This window comes from Cariama cristata, unplaced genomic scaffold (assembly GCF_000690535.1).
Source record: "Cariama cristata isolate BGI_N322 unplaced genomic scaffold, ASM69053v1 scaffold34478, whole genome shotgun sequence".
NCBI classification, from domain to species: domain Eukaryota; kingdom Metazoa; phylum Chordata; class Aves; order Cariamiformes; family Cariamidae; genus Cariama; species Cariama cristata.
Genome location: NW_009633452.1, coordinates 811 through 16,832, shown reverse-complemented (window position 1 = coordinate 16,832; position 16,022 = coordinate 811). Strand labels below are relative to the sequence as shown.

Here is a 16,022-nt window from a genome sequence, read left to right as displayed (position 1 = left end):
CACGCAGTGATGGCTCGAACTGATCTGCTTCTTTGTAGGGTTTTAAAGCAAACCTCTCTCTTCTGAGGCGACCCGGGGAGAAGACATATACTCAGCGTTGCCGCTTGTTTGTTGGGAATTTGCCTGCTGATATAACAGTCGAAGACTTTAAAAGACTTTTCGCCAAATACGGGGAGCCAGGAGAGGTTTTTATCAACAAGGGGAAAGGCTTTGGATTCATTAAATTGGTAGGCTTTTGTACTGTACGTCCATCCATTTAATTCTCGCGAAATAGTGATATGTAACTTGGTTTTCTGAAACTGGATCTTAAACTTTCCTTAGGAATCTAGAGCTCTTGCAGAAATTGCGAAGGCAGAACTGGATGATACCCCCATGAGGGGTCGACAGCTTCGTGTTCGGTTTGCCACACATGCTGCTGCTCTTTCAGTGCGTAATCTTTCACCCTATGTATCCAACGAGTTGCTGGAGGAGGCTTTTTCCCTCTTTGGTGTAGTGGAAAGAGCTGTTGTGATTGTAGATGATCGAGGTCGATCAACAGGAAAAGGCATTGTTGAATTTGCATCAAAGCCAGCTGCGAGAAAAGCATTTGAACGGTGTACTGAAGGAGTGTTTTTGTTGACAACGTAAGTATTTTGCAGCTTAGGATTTTTAGTTTTAAGCAGAATAAAATTGTCAGCTTAAGAATGGAGATTCTTCTGGAAAAGTAAAATGAGGTTTTGTTGTTGTTTTTTTGTTGTTGTTCAGTACTCCTAGGCCAGTTATTGTGGAACCATTGGAACAACTGGATGATGAAGATGGTCTTCCAGAAAAGCTTGCTCAGAAGAATCCGATGTATCAAAAGTAGGCACTATATTTTGGTATAAGGAGTATATAGGTGATGTATGTAGTATTGTGCCAGACTCTGAAGGAGATGGAGTGATTTTTCAGAAACAGGCTTTGAATTTTGAGTAGTATTTTCAGTTCTTGATTTTTTTTGGTAGTAGTTTATTTTTAGGTAATGTAACATACTAATTGGTTTAGTATATTCATTAAGCATTACACAAACAGTTTTCTGCATTGTATCACAAACAGTAAAGCGTAAATTGCAGCCCAGTAACAGATGTGTTTTGGTATATGTAGCAGCTCTTGAAAATCAGATTCAACAGTTTGCTCATCGTATTGTTGAGAACTGTCATTTCACTTAAAGCGTATCTCATGTTGATGATCCCATAGGGAACTTAAAAAATGCTGAGAAATTAAGTAAAATTTATCCCATTCCATGATTGGTAAAAGCTAGTTACCTATGGATTTGCCTTATGAAGCAGACCACTGGGCATAAGAGTAGGTAAGAGTCTATAGGAGTCTTCATAAGTAGCAGTTTTATGTTAGCATCTGTGTATTAAACCTGTTTGTTGTAGAAATGTATCTTCCTGCATTGCAAAAGGGAGTGCAGGGGGGCGATCCAGTCAGTCTTGTTTGTGTGAGAAAGTGGTCATATTACTTGCTTTGATCAAAAACTATTAACAGTGTAGAGGCAATGTCTTTGAAAACAGTGTAGATTAGTGTAGCGCTCCTAAATTGTTGAATTACTTTACATTGCTAATATATGGAAAGCTTTTGAGCTTTTCTACTTTCGTTCCATTAATTACTGAATCTTAGACTCCAATTTCTTTATGAGACAATATAAACTGTTGACCCTCAGGGATTTTGAAAAGTATTTAAGTTCAAGTGAAGACTATTACTTGCCTTTGACACGTAGTGCTTTGAGGAAGTCGGCACTGAAAAAAATCCATCTTTCCATATACTGTTGTTTTGAGCAGCAGTACCTGCTTGGGCAAAGGCCTGTCTTGTTTGAGGATTTTGCACCTGGCAGTTGCCAGCAGTAGAGTGTCTAAGGAGGAAGTTAAGAACAAGATAAACAGGCAGTAGAAGTGTAAGAGGAAAGATTTGCTTGGATGTGATAGTGCAGGAGTCTCCATGTTTGCTATGGTAGTCGTAGAATTTATTTATATTAATTACTGCTGTTCAAGCGTGTGAAATGCTGTGCTGTAACCAGCATTCTGTCACAGCAAGTTTTCTGTCATGTAGTTGTGAGGTAGTATTTTCAGGGCTCCATTGATGTTCCCTGATAATTTTGCTATTCTGCTTGTGATCTCTTAGTGGCCTTCAATTTCCAGGTTTACCCAGTCTGATTGAGCATCTTTCTTTCTGCAGGGAAAGAGAGACTCCCCCCCGTTTTGCTCAGCCTGGCAGTTTTGAATTTGAATATTCCCAGAGGTGGAAATCTCTAGATGAAATGGAAAAACAGCAGAGAGAGCAAGTGGCAAAAAACATGAAAGATGCCAAGGACAAACTTGAAAGTGAGATGGAAGATGCTTATCATGAGCATCAGGCAAACCTCTTGCGTCAAGGTAATTGGCTCTGAATTCTGTATCATCTTTTTGCTTTAAATGCTAGCTTAAATGAATGGCTCTTTAATGGTTTAATGAATAAATTCGTGCTTCCTACTGGAGAGAGCAAGTGGCAAAAAACATGAAAGATGCCAAGGACAAACTTGAAAGTGAGATGGAAGATGCTTATCATGAGCATCAGGCAAACCTCTTGCGTCAAGGTAATTGGCTCTGAATTCTGTATCATCTTTTTGCTTTAAATGCTAGCTTAAATGAATGGCTCTTTAATGGTTTAATGAATAAATGCGTGCTTCCTACTACTAACGTGAAAATTTCAGACTTAAAAGAGCAACTGGTAGTTTTTCGATTTTTATTTAAATGAAGTATTGTTAAAAATAGTGATACTCAGAAAGTAGCTGTCTGCCGTAGTGTGGATGAGGTTGATCTAATTTGATTCTGAGTTTAAATCTGATATCAGTTTGTGAAATAGCTGCTGACAAGCTTCATTTCTGCAGATCTTATGAGGCGTCAGGAAGAACTGAGACGCATGGAAGAACTCCATAATCAAGAAATGCAGAAACGCAAGGAAATTCAACTGAGGTTGGTTTGCCTTTCATGGGACTTTTTTCAAGGTTACATTTGGGTTTTTTAAAGTGTGTTATATATGAAAGTTTTTTTATTTTTCAAGAAACACCATTGCTGCTTCAGTTTGTGTGTGAGAAATTGAACTGCAGTGTAAGTTTTTTCCTCCTGGAGTATCTTTTTTTTTTTGCTTAAGTGTAATCGTTCAGTGCCTTGTACATGCTCATGCAAGTGATGTTAAGTGAATGTGTTACATTTCTGGGGTTTAACAGTCTGCTTTGGGATGATCAGACAGGAGGAGGAGCGTCGCAGGCGGGAAGAGGAAATGATGATACGTCAGCGGGAGATGGAAGAACAAATGAGAAGACAGAGAGAAGAGAATTATAGTAGAATGGGTTATATGGATCCAGTAAGTGAAATCATCATGGTTTTTGGATACTTACCATGTTCAGGATTTTTTGATGTATTTTCAAGACTCATGAGTTTTGCTTCCTTTAGGTTAGATAACGCAATGTCCTTGCGTAGGTGAAATGGTAGTAGTTGGCTGTATGTGTGCTTTATCTCCTGAAAGGTATGGATTTCAGTAGATTATCCATGCTAAAAGTTGTTTCTTCTATACAGAGGGAGAGAGACATGAGAATGGGTGGTGCCACCACAATGAACATGGGAGGTAAAGAATTTTTAAATAATTACTTTATGTGGTTAACTTAGAAATGGTCAGAATATGATTATATATTTCTCTTTCTTAGATCCTTATGCTTCTGCAGCCCAGAAATTTCCACCTCTCGGAGGTGGTGGCGGCATAGGTTATGAAGCTAATCCAGGAGTTGGCCAAGCAGCTATGAGTGGTTCTATGATGGGAAGTGACATGGTAACGTATCCTGTGGGGGCCCTAGTTTAGCACAAGGGAAATGTTGTGGTTGGGAATTGTTCTCTACCAGTGTTTGGATGGTTGTGTAAATTTCACTGTTAACTACTGACTTTCTTGTCAGGTATTTAATGTGAAGACTAGTGTGGCAGTGTGTAGTACTAGATTAGTTCTTGATCCTTACGGTAGCTTACACAGTTGGAAGTTGGTTGTAAGTGAATTCAAATGTGCTGTTAAGCATATTTGCAATTAACTCTGACGTTATTGGACTTTGGAAATTCTGCATCACTGTTAGGCTTGGAAGGATTTTTTTATAAATTCTAGAGAATCTTACAAATTTCATAATTAAAATATGTAATGTAGTAGCGTTTCAGTAATTTGACATTCTGTATTATGGACAAGAGATATTTTTTTGTTCTCCTTTCCAATGTGTAACTTTGCATTTATTTTGGCCCTTCCAAGCCTAGTTAGGATTGATGCATGTTGGTATGGGTATGCTGTTAATTCGGAAATCTGCGCTCATGTCTATTTAAGCAGCAGATTAACTTAAGTAATCAATGGTAAACAGCATATCATTTATTCTGTATGCCGATGTTTGCTATAGAAGAGCAGAAGTGCTGTTTTTTAGCTTTAGGCATGTTCCAGTGATCCTTGACTGTAGCCATTTTGTGGTTACTATCTCACAAAGGAATGGCAGCCCATTCTTGTTTTCCCGTGTTGGGCATGACTGTATAGGTAGTTTTTTAAAGCTACAGCATACCTCACGTTCGAGGTATGTTTCCAAACTGTACTATTTTTTGCCACACTATATGTGTGAATGGGCTTTGAGCCCGCTTGGTGTTAGCACACTGAAGCAATACGGATGTAGATTAAAGAAATGCTTAATGGGTAGGATGGAAACCTGTGTTGGCTTAGGCGGCGGTATTAGTGTGCTTTCACCCTTGTAGCACAAGCTGAACTGAATGATTTTTGGGTGGGTTTAGGCCTCTGGCTTAATGTGGTGAGCTACCATAGTAGCTTGTCAGGTATCTTCCGTTTTTTGGGGGAACGATATCTTTGGAATGATAACTTTGCAGAACATCATTGATTCAGTAGACAGTGCCGTTGGCCTTAACGTGTCTATATAATCTACTGATATTTAAGCAGTTCCTAAGTTTCCTGTGAACAGTTAGGCAGTCTGTGGTGAATGCTGTGTACATTTTCCTCCTAAAAATCATGGTACAGGTGCATGCTGAACTTGGGTAATATTGGAAAATGTGATATGGTCAAAAGGCGTGACAGTAAGACGGTTTAACTGCCTTGAGTTTCTTAGGATGGGGATCTCTGCCACACAGTGCTGTCACAGTTACTTTGCTGGTATCTTTTAAACAGAATTGGAGATAAGCTTAAGCTGCCATGAATTATGCAGAAAGAACCTAGGTAATCTTTCTGAAATTCCTTTCTTGGAAGGATTGAAACTGACTTTCAGAAGTCAAGAACTTGAAGTGTGAATTTTCAGTTGCAGATACTTTTTGTAACAAACAACCTACCATTGTTCTGTTACTCAGTAGTGGAAAACTCGGTTGAAATGAGAGTTTAAAGCTATCTTTGACTTTATAATTTGTCAGTTCTGTAGATTGAATGCTGATCACACCTACCGATACAGTAACTGAATGAAGTACATGCAACTAGAGGTACTAGTAAAAAATACCTGAAGTCTCTGCTTCATTGCAGGGTAATTTAGCTTTTACATCTTGGTGTGAAACCTTTCAATGCTGTGAAGTTGTGAATTTTCCAAGAGCTTGTGGTGAAGGTGGGGTGGGAAGGGAGATACTGACTGGATGCACACAACCCTTTGTGCATGGTTCTGGCTTGAAACGCTGAATAAATTGTAGTTCTTTGAACACGTTTTGCATATTATACAGCAGCAGTTCCGGAGTACGTGGGATTTTAACAAATTCAAGTCTTTTGAGCAGTTGCGTTGGTTAGATAAATCACTGGTCATTAGCTTTTTCACCTTTTTTTTTTCTTGCAATTCAGTAGTGCTCACAATCAGTTTTGGTTACTGCCTAAGGCCTCTGCAGTTTAGTCAGCAGACCGTAGTCTTAACCCCATCTTGAAAAGCACATGGTCTCTATTGCAGCACATGCCATTAACTGGTGAGTAGGCATTCTGTTTATAATGACATTTTATGAATGTCAGCTCATACTTCAGTGAACTGAAGTTACATTCTCTGGTTAGGCTTATTTGGAAATGACAGTGATGTAACCTAAGCTTTACTGCACTAAAGGTGAGAAGTTTGCAAGCTATTTTGCATTAACTTGGTTGAAAATTGCTAGAGCTCATTTGGAAAAGTTGTTAATTCACATCTGCACTAATGCTTACATTTCTAGCACTGCAGGGAGGATCTGTTCTTTGTAACAGATGTATGAGAATGCATCAAGTGGGAACATACCTCAAGGCATGTATTACAATAAACTAATTTTTAAATTACCCTTTTTTCCTTTCTATGTTCCCGGTACCTGTGGATCGGCTCAATGGTGATTGTATCGACGAACCTTGACTACGGAACCTTCTAAAAATATATTCTTAACACACATGGACATCAACTACATATAATGAACTGTTAATTCTGTTCCAATAGCGTCCTGAACGCTTTGGGCAGGGAGGTGCGGGGCCTGTGGGTGGCCAGGGTCCTAGAGGAATGGGGCCTGGAACACCAACAGGATATGGTAGAGGGAGAGAAGAATATGAAGGCCCAAACAAAAAGCCCCGATTTTAGATGTGACCTGTAGTTTCATTCCAGTTTGTTTTTGTCTGTCTTGTTTAGACACCAACTTTTTAATTCTTGCATTTTAGTAAGAAAGCTACGTTTTTATGGATGTTAGAAACTTACTGACCTAATATTTGTAAGTGGTCTGTTTGGGCGAGTACAATTTAATTATGTAATGCAGTGTTTCAAAACAAATTTAGCTGTTTTTTTGATGTATAACGTCCCTAATTTGATGGCAGTGTACCTTGTGCCACTGAATTCCCAAAGTGTACCAACTTTTTTTTACTGTGCTTCAAATAAATAGAAAACTAAATGTAGTAACTCTTCTTGCCATTCGTGGTTAAACACATGAGGCTAAATGCCACACCTTCCGCAGTAAACTGAGAGTCTTGATTAGAGGTCAGACTAGACGAGGGTGTGGAACTGCGGTGAAGAGTGAGATCTCTTCCTGTAATGCCTCTAGCCTAAGATTGGGTCAAATAGTAGCCTAACTTTCCAGTAGGTGCAGATTTTTTGAGCATTAATTTGTGCTGCAATAAGAAAGCAAATGGAACTCTTGCAAGTGCTGTTAAGATACAATAATTAAAGCTACATTGCAAGCAGTGCAGTATGTAATGAATTTCATCTTTTAGCTATGGATAATGGGTGGTGGGATGGTAGCACTTACCACCTTGGCAGTTACTGCTTGGAATCTTTTAAAGACTTTAAGCAGAAGACTAGCAATGGTTATTTTAAAATAAATTCATAGAATGACTTGTATTGGCTGACTTCCTAACTAAAGGATTATTAATGTGATATTTATATGCTCTTTAAGCTGTCTGAGATTACAGGATCTGGCCTTGCTCCGTATTGTATACTTAACTGAAATTGCTTGGCAAAAAGACCAGAAGCGTTACTCGAGTGATCAAGGTTAACTTGCTTATGTCCTCATGCTAATTGAGTGGACTAATTTGCATAGTTCAGAATACAATCATTTGTATTATGGGGACTGCAGGAACTATTCTTAAATCGTGTAGCTGGTGGGCAAATCCTAAAAACCTGTATGTAAAATAGAGAAATTAGCTTGCTTGCATGATGGTTATCGCTCTTTTATTATTGATGTTTGGAGATAATGCATCAAAAGTAGTATCTGAATCTGGAGTTTAATAGTTAATACTACACAGTACAAATAAACTCCCTTTAAGGTTCTTCTGTAGAAGATTTGATGAATTCGTTAGCTTGCTGTTCATTTTATTAAGCCCCAGAAGAATTTCAAAGCATTCTGGACTCATTGATAAGGTAGTTGCTTTGCTTATTATTACATTGTACCAGATAAGCTGGGAACATGACTTCCCAGTGTAAAATACCTTGGTGTTAATGCAGGATACATCAACCTGCTTGGCACAAAGTAGGTAAACTTAGTTTGGCTGTACCTTCACACGATTCCCCAACTACCGAGCATTCTGTGAGTAGCCTTAATCTTCCAAAGATCTTTCCATTCCTTGTGCTAAGCATTGGCTAATTCTAAATTCTATGCTAAATTTTCTCTGTGGTTAAAACTTTAGTGTCAGATTGCAGTATTTTAGAGTGCAGATGATCCCTCTTGAAGTACTTACTGTAAGTGCTGTTACTCCTTAAATGAAAAAATGGCATGTTGTGAAACGTTGATGCCAGGTAACGCTGACTTGGAACATTAAGCGCACTGAATAGCGACTCAGCTTGTTTGGTGAATGCTTCTTACTTTCCCAGAAAAGTTTAGGGGTTGATAACATGCTACAACAATGAATTGCTATTCAGGAAATTCCGAATTGGCAGTTCCTAAATGGTGGACCAAGTATTTGGGAGTACTTGTGTTGGATACTTAGTTTAAAAATCAGCAGTACCGATGCAATTTGCTTTATTGAAGTAGTATTAAATAATGCATATGTTTTCTGGAGGGTGTTCATGGGACACCCGCAAAAGGTGAAGGTGTCCGAGATGGGAAATTCTGAACGTAAACATTAAATTAATTTTTTCAGTTTATTTTTCAGATTACATGTCATTCTTTATTAAAGAGATGCTGGTGCATATCCCAAAGTATGTTCTTTTGTAGTTCTGTAACTTGGAAGAGTGAAGGATGCTGATGTCCTTGTACCTTACAGAGGTTGTCTTTTGGTACCCCTGTTTTGTACGTAAGCTACTGTTGCTAGGTATTAAAAATAGCTGAGTTGCAAACTCATGACTAGTAAATATATTGAAAGATTTGGCAGTTTTCAAAACATCTGAAAGTTTGGTTAAATCTAGCTTTGTTGTAGCTGCATAAGCAGAATTTCTAAAACAAGTTCTGCTTTGAGTTGCATGTGTTAAACAGGCATACAATTAACTAGCCAACTTCTTTTCAAGACCTTTTAAAGGTGGTGTCTTAAAAGCTGGCAAACATGTCAACTTTAAAATCTGATAAAGTTGCTAAATGTGGGAGGTGAGAAAATTATGTTCCCTTGATCTGTTCCTATGAGGTTTTGGACTTTTTTCATAAAATCAGTTTTATATAATTGAATCCTTAAAACCATTTAGAAAAGTGCTTTGTTGGTCAGACCTGTTTTTGGATGGTCTGGATCACATAACACATTTTTGTACTGGACTTGGAGGACATTGGCTGTTGCAATTTAGCTTGCTTTATCGAAATTGAGCCCATTTTGACACTTGGATCTCTAAAAACTGCAGCATGTAGAAACGTATCGTTATGCATGTATCTTCACACTTTCTCAGAAATGCATACAGAATAATCTTATCTTCTGGTGTAGACACATTACACTAATCATTTATACAGCTGATGAGAAAATGAAACTGCTTTTGAGATTTTGTGGTATTTTTGTGGTAGAAAAATTCTTGGCTTCTCCTTGGCAACCATTTACTGTGGCAGCAAGTTTTTGCTGGAGTTTGAGACTGCAATTTACACTTAAAACTAGTGGCCTGCTACATAACTGCACTTAGCCAGCATTTCTGCAGTTCATAACTGTGAGGAACGTAGTACCACAAATGGCAATGGACATTAGGACCCGGATGTAGTATTCCTGCTTGCTCCAAGATTCTCATTGCCGACTGCATACAGGTAGGTAACAAGCAATATAATATAACTTGGTGACTTTCTATGTAATCTTATACTGTGGGTATTCTGACATCACACTTCTGACTGTGGAATTACAGTGCAGCACTCTTCATACCTGTACATTAAGCTTGCATCAAAGCTGCGTGGTTTTCGGTTTTAAGCTTTGTCTTGTTCAGAGTCAATAAGCAACTTACTGTGATTCTTAGATAAGTATTTTCAGACCCGATTCCTTTGTACATACGACTCGGCTTGTGTGGATTTTTCTTAGTTCCGATGTAACAAAGATATATTCTTAGATGAGCTCTGTGGGGAAGAGGGCATGTGATCTTAAACTCACTTAACTAGTCAACTAGGTGCTATCAGTGCCTAGTAAAGGACTGTTTAAACTTTCTGTAGTGACAGAATGGCCCATCTGCAGCGCATCCCTTTGTGTAGAATCTTGGTTCAGTAGGAAATATGTTAGTAGTAACTGCTGCTCTAGCCTTGTGTGCACTACGTGATAGTCACTTTAAACTTGCTAATACAGTCAGCTTTGAGACTGATTTGGAATATTTTTCAGGACATACAAATGAGTACTCGAAGATCCCTGTGAGTAGTTCATAGAGCTTATTGGACATTTCAGTTGTCTTTATTTTAATCTTTGATTGACCTGCATAATGCATTCCTCTGCCTTTAATTGACAGTGATGAGATTCTGTATTTCTGCCTTGTAGAGTCATCTTGGTAGTGCAATGCTCAATTTCATTTTTCATCAGTCTTGGGGATGTAATTCTAAACTCTTCATTATTAGAAATACTGAACATAGTGTTTCAGGATTAACATGCTCACATTTCCAGACATTCAGACATACTGATCTCCAGCTCTTTTGCATTAGCTCTTGAACTTGAATTTCAAGGTCCCTTGTTTCAGCACATGATCTAGCTCTTGTCTGATGCTCAGTTTATTTCAGAGGCGTATAACGTGTTTTCCTGCTTGTTCTGCAAAGTTCTGCTTTGCATACTTGTTTCTGGTATTATTGTCACATTTGGACCCTTCGGTGTTCTCTTCCAGGCAAGGCTCTTGCTTGTGAACAGAGGATCGGCTGGACAGCCTTGCCTTCTGCTGTGTAGCTATCTTTTCATGTTCCATTGAAAGCTTGAAGTAGCAGCTGCACCTTAAGATCATAACAGCAGGTCTTTGGTTACACCACAGTGAGTGTAGCCGAACTCTAGCTAGTCAAGCAGTGACAGCACTTGTCACAAAGTCAGTTTGGTTTTTTTGTGATGGCTTACTCTTACCTGTGACTAGAATTCAGTAGCAAAACTGATGGCAGTATGCTTACTGTCGTGTAGCAAAAACTGAATTATTAATCTTTAAACCAGTGCTCAGATCTGACTAGTTTTTGCAGTGTACTCTGGATACTTGACCTGCAGGAATGTCATGGAGGGGTTATTGGCACATTTGCCTTGTTCTACATACTTGAACTAGCAGGTTTTTGACACTCTTGGAGCAAGCAATTTGTGACTGAACCATGGGTCTCATACCAGCTCTGACTGTCTGCAGTAATGAAACTTGGTGTGGTAGCTAACTTAAAAGCAAATAGTCATGTCTGTTCTAAGTCAGTCTGTAACAAGTGGGTACAAGAAATGACATTAAAGTGCTTGCATTGTGTTTCATCTTGGTTTTATCTGTGTGTGAAATACACTTTTTCTCAAAAGCTTACCTAAACCTCAGAAGTGTGGTGTCAGAATACATCTGCGTACCTGCTAGGCCCTCAGATCCAGATACAGGTGCTGTCAGGAGAGAGCACAGCATAGCGTGTATGGGGGCTTTACTGTAACATTAAGCATACAAAGTGTTGATTTGCTTGCAGTTTTCCCCATAGCTAAACACTGAGGCCTGTGAGTAGTTTTAGGACTTGAGCAGTAATGGGGTTGCATGTCTCTGTTAATCATTGCCAGCTGCAGTGACATGATCAGGAAGGCCAGTGTTTTGTTCCAATATGTTAAATGAGGCTAAGCACGTTGGAAAGGATGCATAAAAAGTATGCTGTTCTGGGTAATTACTTGGCTTCTTCCACTACTAGCAAGTTTGGAATCGGCTAATTAGCTTCAGATTTTTTTTCTCTCCTTACCAGCTAGTGGAACTGTTAAATAGCTGCTTTACTGGAAAAGGAAAAAAAGGGAGGATTGGCCTTCTCCCACCTCTGTCATTGCTGCTAGGTAATGATTGACACGTTAGGACTTGGCTGTGCAATCCCGCAGTGGTCTGTGAATACCCCATCTCTATAAATGTTGCTTCTGAACACCAGTACTGAAGAGCTAACTGGGGAGGGTTGGGAGGAGTGTGGCTACAAGTGAATCTGGAGTTGTTAAAAGGATGCACAAAGATATAGTATCCCTTATGCATGGTGTTTGTTGCTATGGCATAGAAAACAAAATGTGCATATTATGCTTCTGCTCCTGAGGGCCATGATAAAACCCAGGTGGTGGGTTTGAGACTAAACTTGAACTTCTCTCTGCCTGGTCAGATCACATTGTGACCATGGTGTGATTTGCCTCCCAACTAGAGGTGCGCATAGAACCTTGTTTGACATCCCTAGCTGCTGACCATTGCAGTTTGCCCTCAACTTAGCCATAGTAAAAGGGTGGGTCTTCAGAGGGGAAGAATCTCTTGCCGAGAATAAAACCAGTAGACTGACAGTGCTAACCTCTAGTTGTCTTCCTTTGGCTTTTGAAGCACTTCTAGGACTTGAACCTGAGGGCTGCTAGGAGTCCAGGGACATTGCACTCCTTCATGAAAGGGAAGAAAGAGGGCATTACTACAGGAGACAAACTAGGGTAAAATAGTTGAAGTAGCTTGACAAAATTGTTAATGCCTTCACATAAGGGATAGTATACCTCTGGCTGCAATCAAACTTCATTGTACTCAGACTGGTGATTTACGGTTTGTGCTCAGACAAGGTGCAGTTCTTCAGTCAACTACCTGCATATTCCTTCATCTATTTACAAGTGTTTAGGCTAGCCTATTTCTGCCCCTTATTCTTCCACTTAATATTTTGGAATAATTTGTAAATTCCCCCTCACAACGAATCAGTCCATGTATCTTAAAACCTTATTTTTAAGTTAGTTTTGAAATGGTCAGAATCTTCTGTGTATTACTATAATAACTTCAGTTGTTATCCTTTAGGTGAAGATGAAAGCGGAGTGAAACCGGAGTGCTCATCCATGGGAAGTAAGCATAATTTCTTGTCTTGTTCTGAATGGGTGAAATAATTAAGGCTTCTGGGCACTTGGATGTTCAGTCACTGAGTACCTTTGAATTGTTGAATATTGAGAAATCGGTGCAAGTGAATACATTAAATATGTAGGGTAGAACTTAGTACCTGCTGTCAAGCTGTGGGGTTAAGCACACAGACTCCCATCTGGGCACAATATCTTGACAGCAGTGGTTAAAAATACTGCTCTAGATGTGGGTTTGTACAAAAGATTTCAAAATTATGGTGAGTGTAACTTCTGAATGTTTTTCCAGTTCAGGAGCCAAGCATGAGCACATCCAGCACGATGCCCAGTGACATGTGGAGGGAGCAAGATGGCAAGTGAACAAGTAAGTAGTTGGTGTCCTTACACTGCTGTAAGAGCTCAGTAGTCCATCAGTCTGTGATGTACTCTGTAGTTCCTGCCTGAAATTTGCCCTTGGTTAATCTCAATTTTATATAAAATTCCTGAATCTTTCTTTTGTAGAGCTAAGCTGTAGCCATTGTTTGAGGCTTTTCAGCCCTGCAACATCAAATAAATTCTGTCCTCTGAATGCTATAGGTGGTCAAACAAGAAATAACCATTTCTACATTGAGGCTCCAGTGAATGGGGTGGGCAATTGTCAGCAAGGAAAAGGGGGACAATAGAGCAGCTGCTTCTCAGATGTTAATCCATCTAAAAGTTCTTTAAAAGCTACTTTTCTGAAATATTTTAATGAACATTGAACTTTAAATATAACCTGGAATATGAATTAGCACGTACAAGAGCACAAGCAGGTAGCTGTTTAGTGAAATAAACTAAGTTGCAGGGCTGGAATTAATCACATTTTCCCTCTAATTTGCCACTAAAACTACAAGAGGGAACTTCAGATACTTAAAATCTTGTGTGAGGAGCAACATGCAAAGTACCTTAACTCGTGAGTCATCGGTAAGTAACAGCTTAGATATGCCACAACTGAACCTGTAAGATGTGAAGCCAGTGAGATTCAATTGGTGAATTCCTATTGAATCGTGTGTGACTTGTCACTGCTACTCATGTTTCTAGGGTAGTAAAACACAAAGCTGTTTCAGATCTTTGGAATTTATGAAGCAGATGAAAATGTGAGTGCTATTCCTTTAATCTCAATTTGGTGTGAGAACTTATGATCCTAGAGAACATTTGACAGACGTGTGGCCTGTTGTGATGCACTGATCCCCTTTCGATGTCATTGTGTGTGTTTTCTGCTGGCATTTTCAGTGTTCTTGCTAACTGTGTGCTTTGTGCTTGCAGAAGAAGGTGAAGTCCGAATGCACTGAAGAGGAGCCAGCAACGTACAATTTTAAAAAATAAAATACTTAAAATTTTTAATAAATGACTTCTGTTTTATTCCAGAGCGTGTTCAATGGGTAAGCAATCTGTTCAGCATAATGTGGTATGGGTGAATTTGAGAAACACTACTGCAACTGAGGCTGTAGAAGGGAACGTGCAACATGCTTGGAGTGCTGGAGTGAGAAGGGCTTGGGTTGTTGGATCCTGCTCTATACTGCGGCAAGCATGTGAAAGATAACCACTCATAATCAATAAAAAACTGCCAAATACATAATATGGTATTTTTCCTGCTGCCATTGTGCCGTGGACTTCCTCTTGTAGTTAAAATGCTCCAGTTTTCAGGCTAGCTGTATTCCTGACCAGTGTGCAGTCATGGGTGCTTTTGCTAAATCACTAGCTTAATTTTTTTTTAAATATAAATTACACTTGCACCTAGGGTACTTGAGGTATTTCTGGAAGTTTCACCTGTTCCTTCCCCCATCTCAAGTCCTGTGTACTGCTGTATTTTTAGATCCTGGAATTCTAAATGTTTACATGTGCCTGGTTGGTTTTTAATTTTCTTGGTGATGACTGTAATAATTAAGCCTGAGACGCCAAAGTTGGAGTTCTTTGGAAGCCAGAAAAGTGCTGTTTTTAGCTCTTGCAGCACAAATTACCACAGTTCTTATTGCTTCATTTGATTCTTTGAACAGCTGTACTGTGCATTTACGTAGTTCATGCTGTCGTTTATTAAATAGAATCCTCTGTTCAGATATCAAGTAGTTTAATGTGTTAAAATACGCCAGCGTTAGCTCTGTTCATACAGCTGTGTTGTAACACGGTTTTCCCCTACAGTGGTGTAGAGACTTGTGAACGCTTGGCTGGGAACTGCCTTGCCAGACTAGAAAGATCAAAATAAATTGGATTTATTCTGGCAAAGTCATATGAAATACTTGAGACCTGTCTGGGTGTCCAGTGGTTGCAGGATTAGTGCCGGGCAGGAATACAACTCACCTGTACTTTAAATCCCAGCCAGGAATATGTTTTGCTTTGCCTTAAATGCTGTTTTTGTATTTCCCTCTCAGAGAAAGTTTAACAAAACAGAGTTAACCTTGGTCAGAAGTGCTGTAGCTGCGTTTCTGATGTGGACTCTTAGCAGTAAGCACGGATAAGTGGCCTGGGTTCCCTCCCCAGGGCCCTGGCATGGTGGGGTTGGTGGGAGGAGCAGCTGGGGCTTGGATGGAGGGAGGGGACCTGGCAGCCCACCACAGCCAGTGCAGATTTCTGGTAGTGCTGTGTCAAAAGCTGCTGGCTGCTGCCTTTCACTCTGTCATGCAATCAAGCAATCGGGTACAGGATAATCTGAGGTATTTTGCCCTTTGATTTGACTTCTTTATGATATTGTCTAGATTCTGAAAAGGTTTCAGGGAGAAGAGGTTTTGTGGTTCTTCAGTAGCCACGCTGCAAGGGGCTGGGTCTTGCTGCCTTTGTCTCCACAGCTACTGCAGGCTCATGCAGCCTTTTTTTTTTTTTTTCCCCTCAAATTCTGTTATTTTCCAGTAACTTGTCCTAATTTCTTTTCCACTGTTGCAGCACTGGCTGCTTCCTATGTGAAACTGTTCCAGCCTGAATGCAATTCCAGCATTCAATGTGCTGAACTTTACCTCTTACCACTTCCTCTATAAGCAAACCATGTTTTACTTTCTGTATCAAAATAGGATGTGTTTTGGAGAATGGCAAAAAGCCCCCCAGTTTGTGTCGGTGTCAGCCGTTCTCATCACCTGGTAGATGAGTAGCACAGAGATTTTCCTCTAAGGGCTGGGCACTGAGTGAGGGTTATTGTCCTCTGGCTGGTAAAGCTG

The 16,022-nt window shown here is 39.6% G+C and overlaps 1 protein-coding gene and 1 long non-coding RNA gene across 2 annotated transcripts; both read left to right on the top strand.

The window, feature by feature from the left end:
* Positions 1-44: 44 nt before the first annotated feature.
* On the top strand, positions 45-6,884 carry SFPQ (splicing factor proline/glutamine-rich; the record flags this gene model as incomplete). Its single annotated transcript, XM_009706759.1, has 9 exons — positions 45-227; positions 322-623; positions 745-840; positions 2,194-2,390; positions 2,885-2,969; positions 3,243-3,360; positions 3,573-3,621; positions 3,701-3,822; positions 6,443-6,884. Coding segments are annotated over 9 exons (1,290 nt in total), but the record flags the coding sequence as incomplete, so codon positions are not given.
* A 4,358-nt stretch (positions 6,885-11,242) lies between these two features.
* Positions 11,243-14,216, top strand: LOC104166732. The gene is made up of 3 exons (XR_696494.1): positions 11,243-12,850; positions 13,148-13,222; positions 14,143-14,216. It is a non-coding gene; the product is annotated as an uncharacterized LOC104166732 (long non-coding RNA).
* The last annotated feature ends 1,806 nt before the right edge of the window (positions 14,217-16,022 follow it).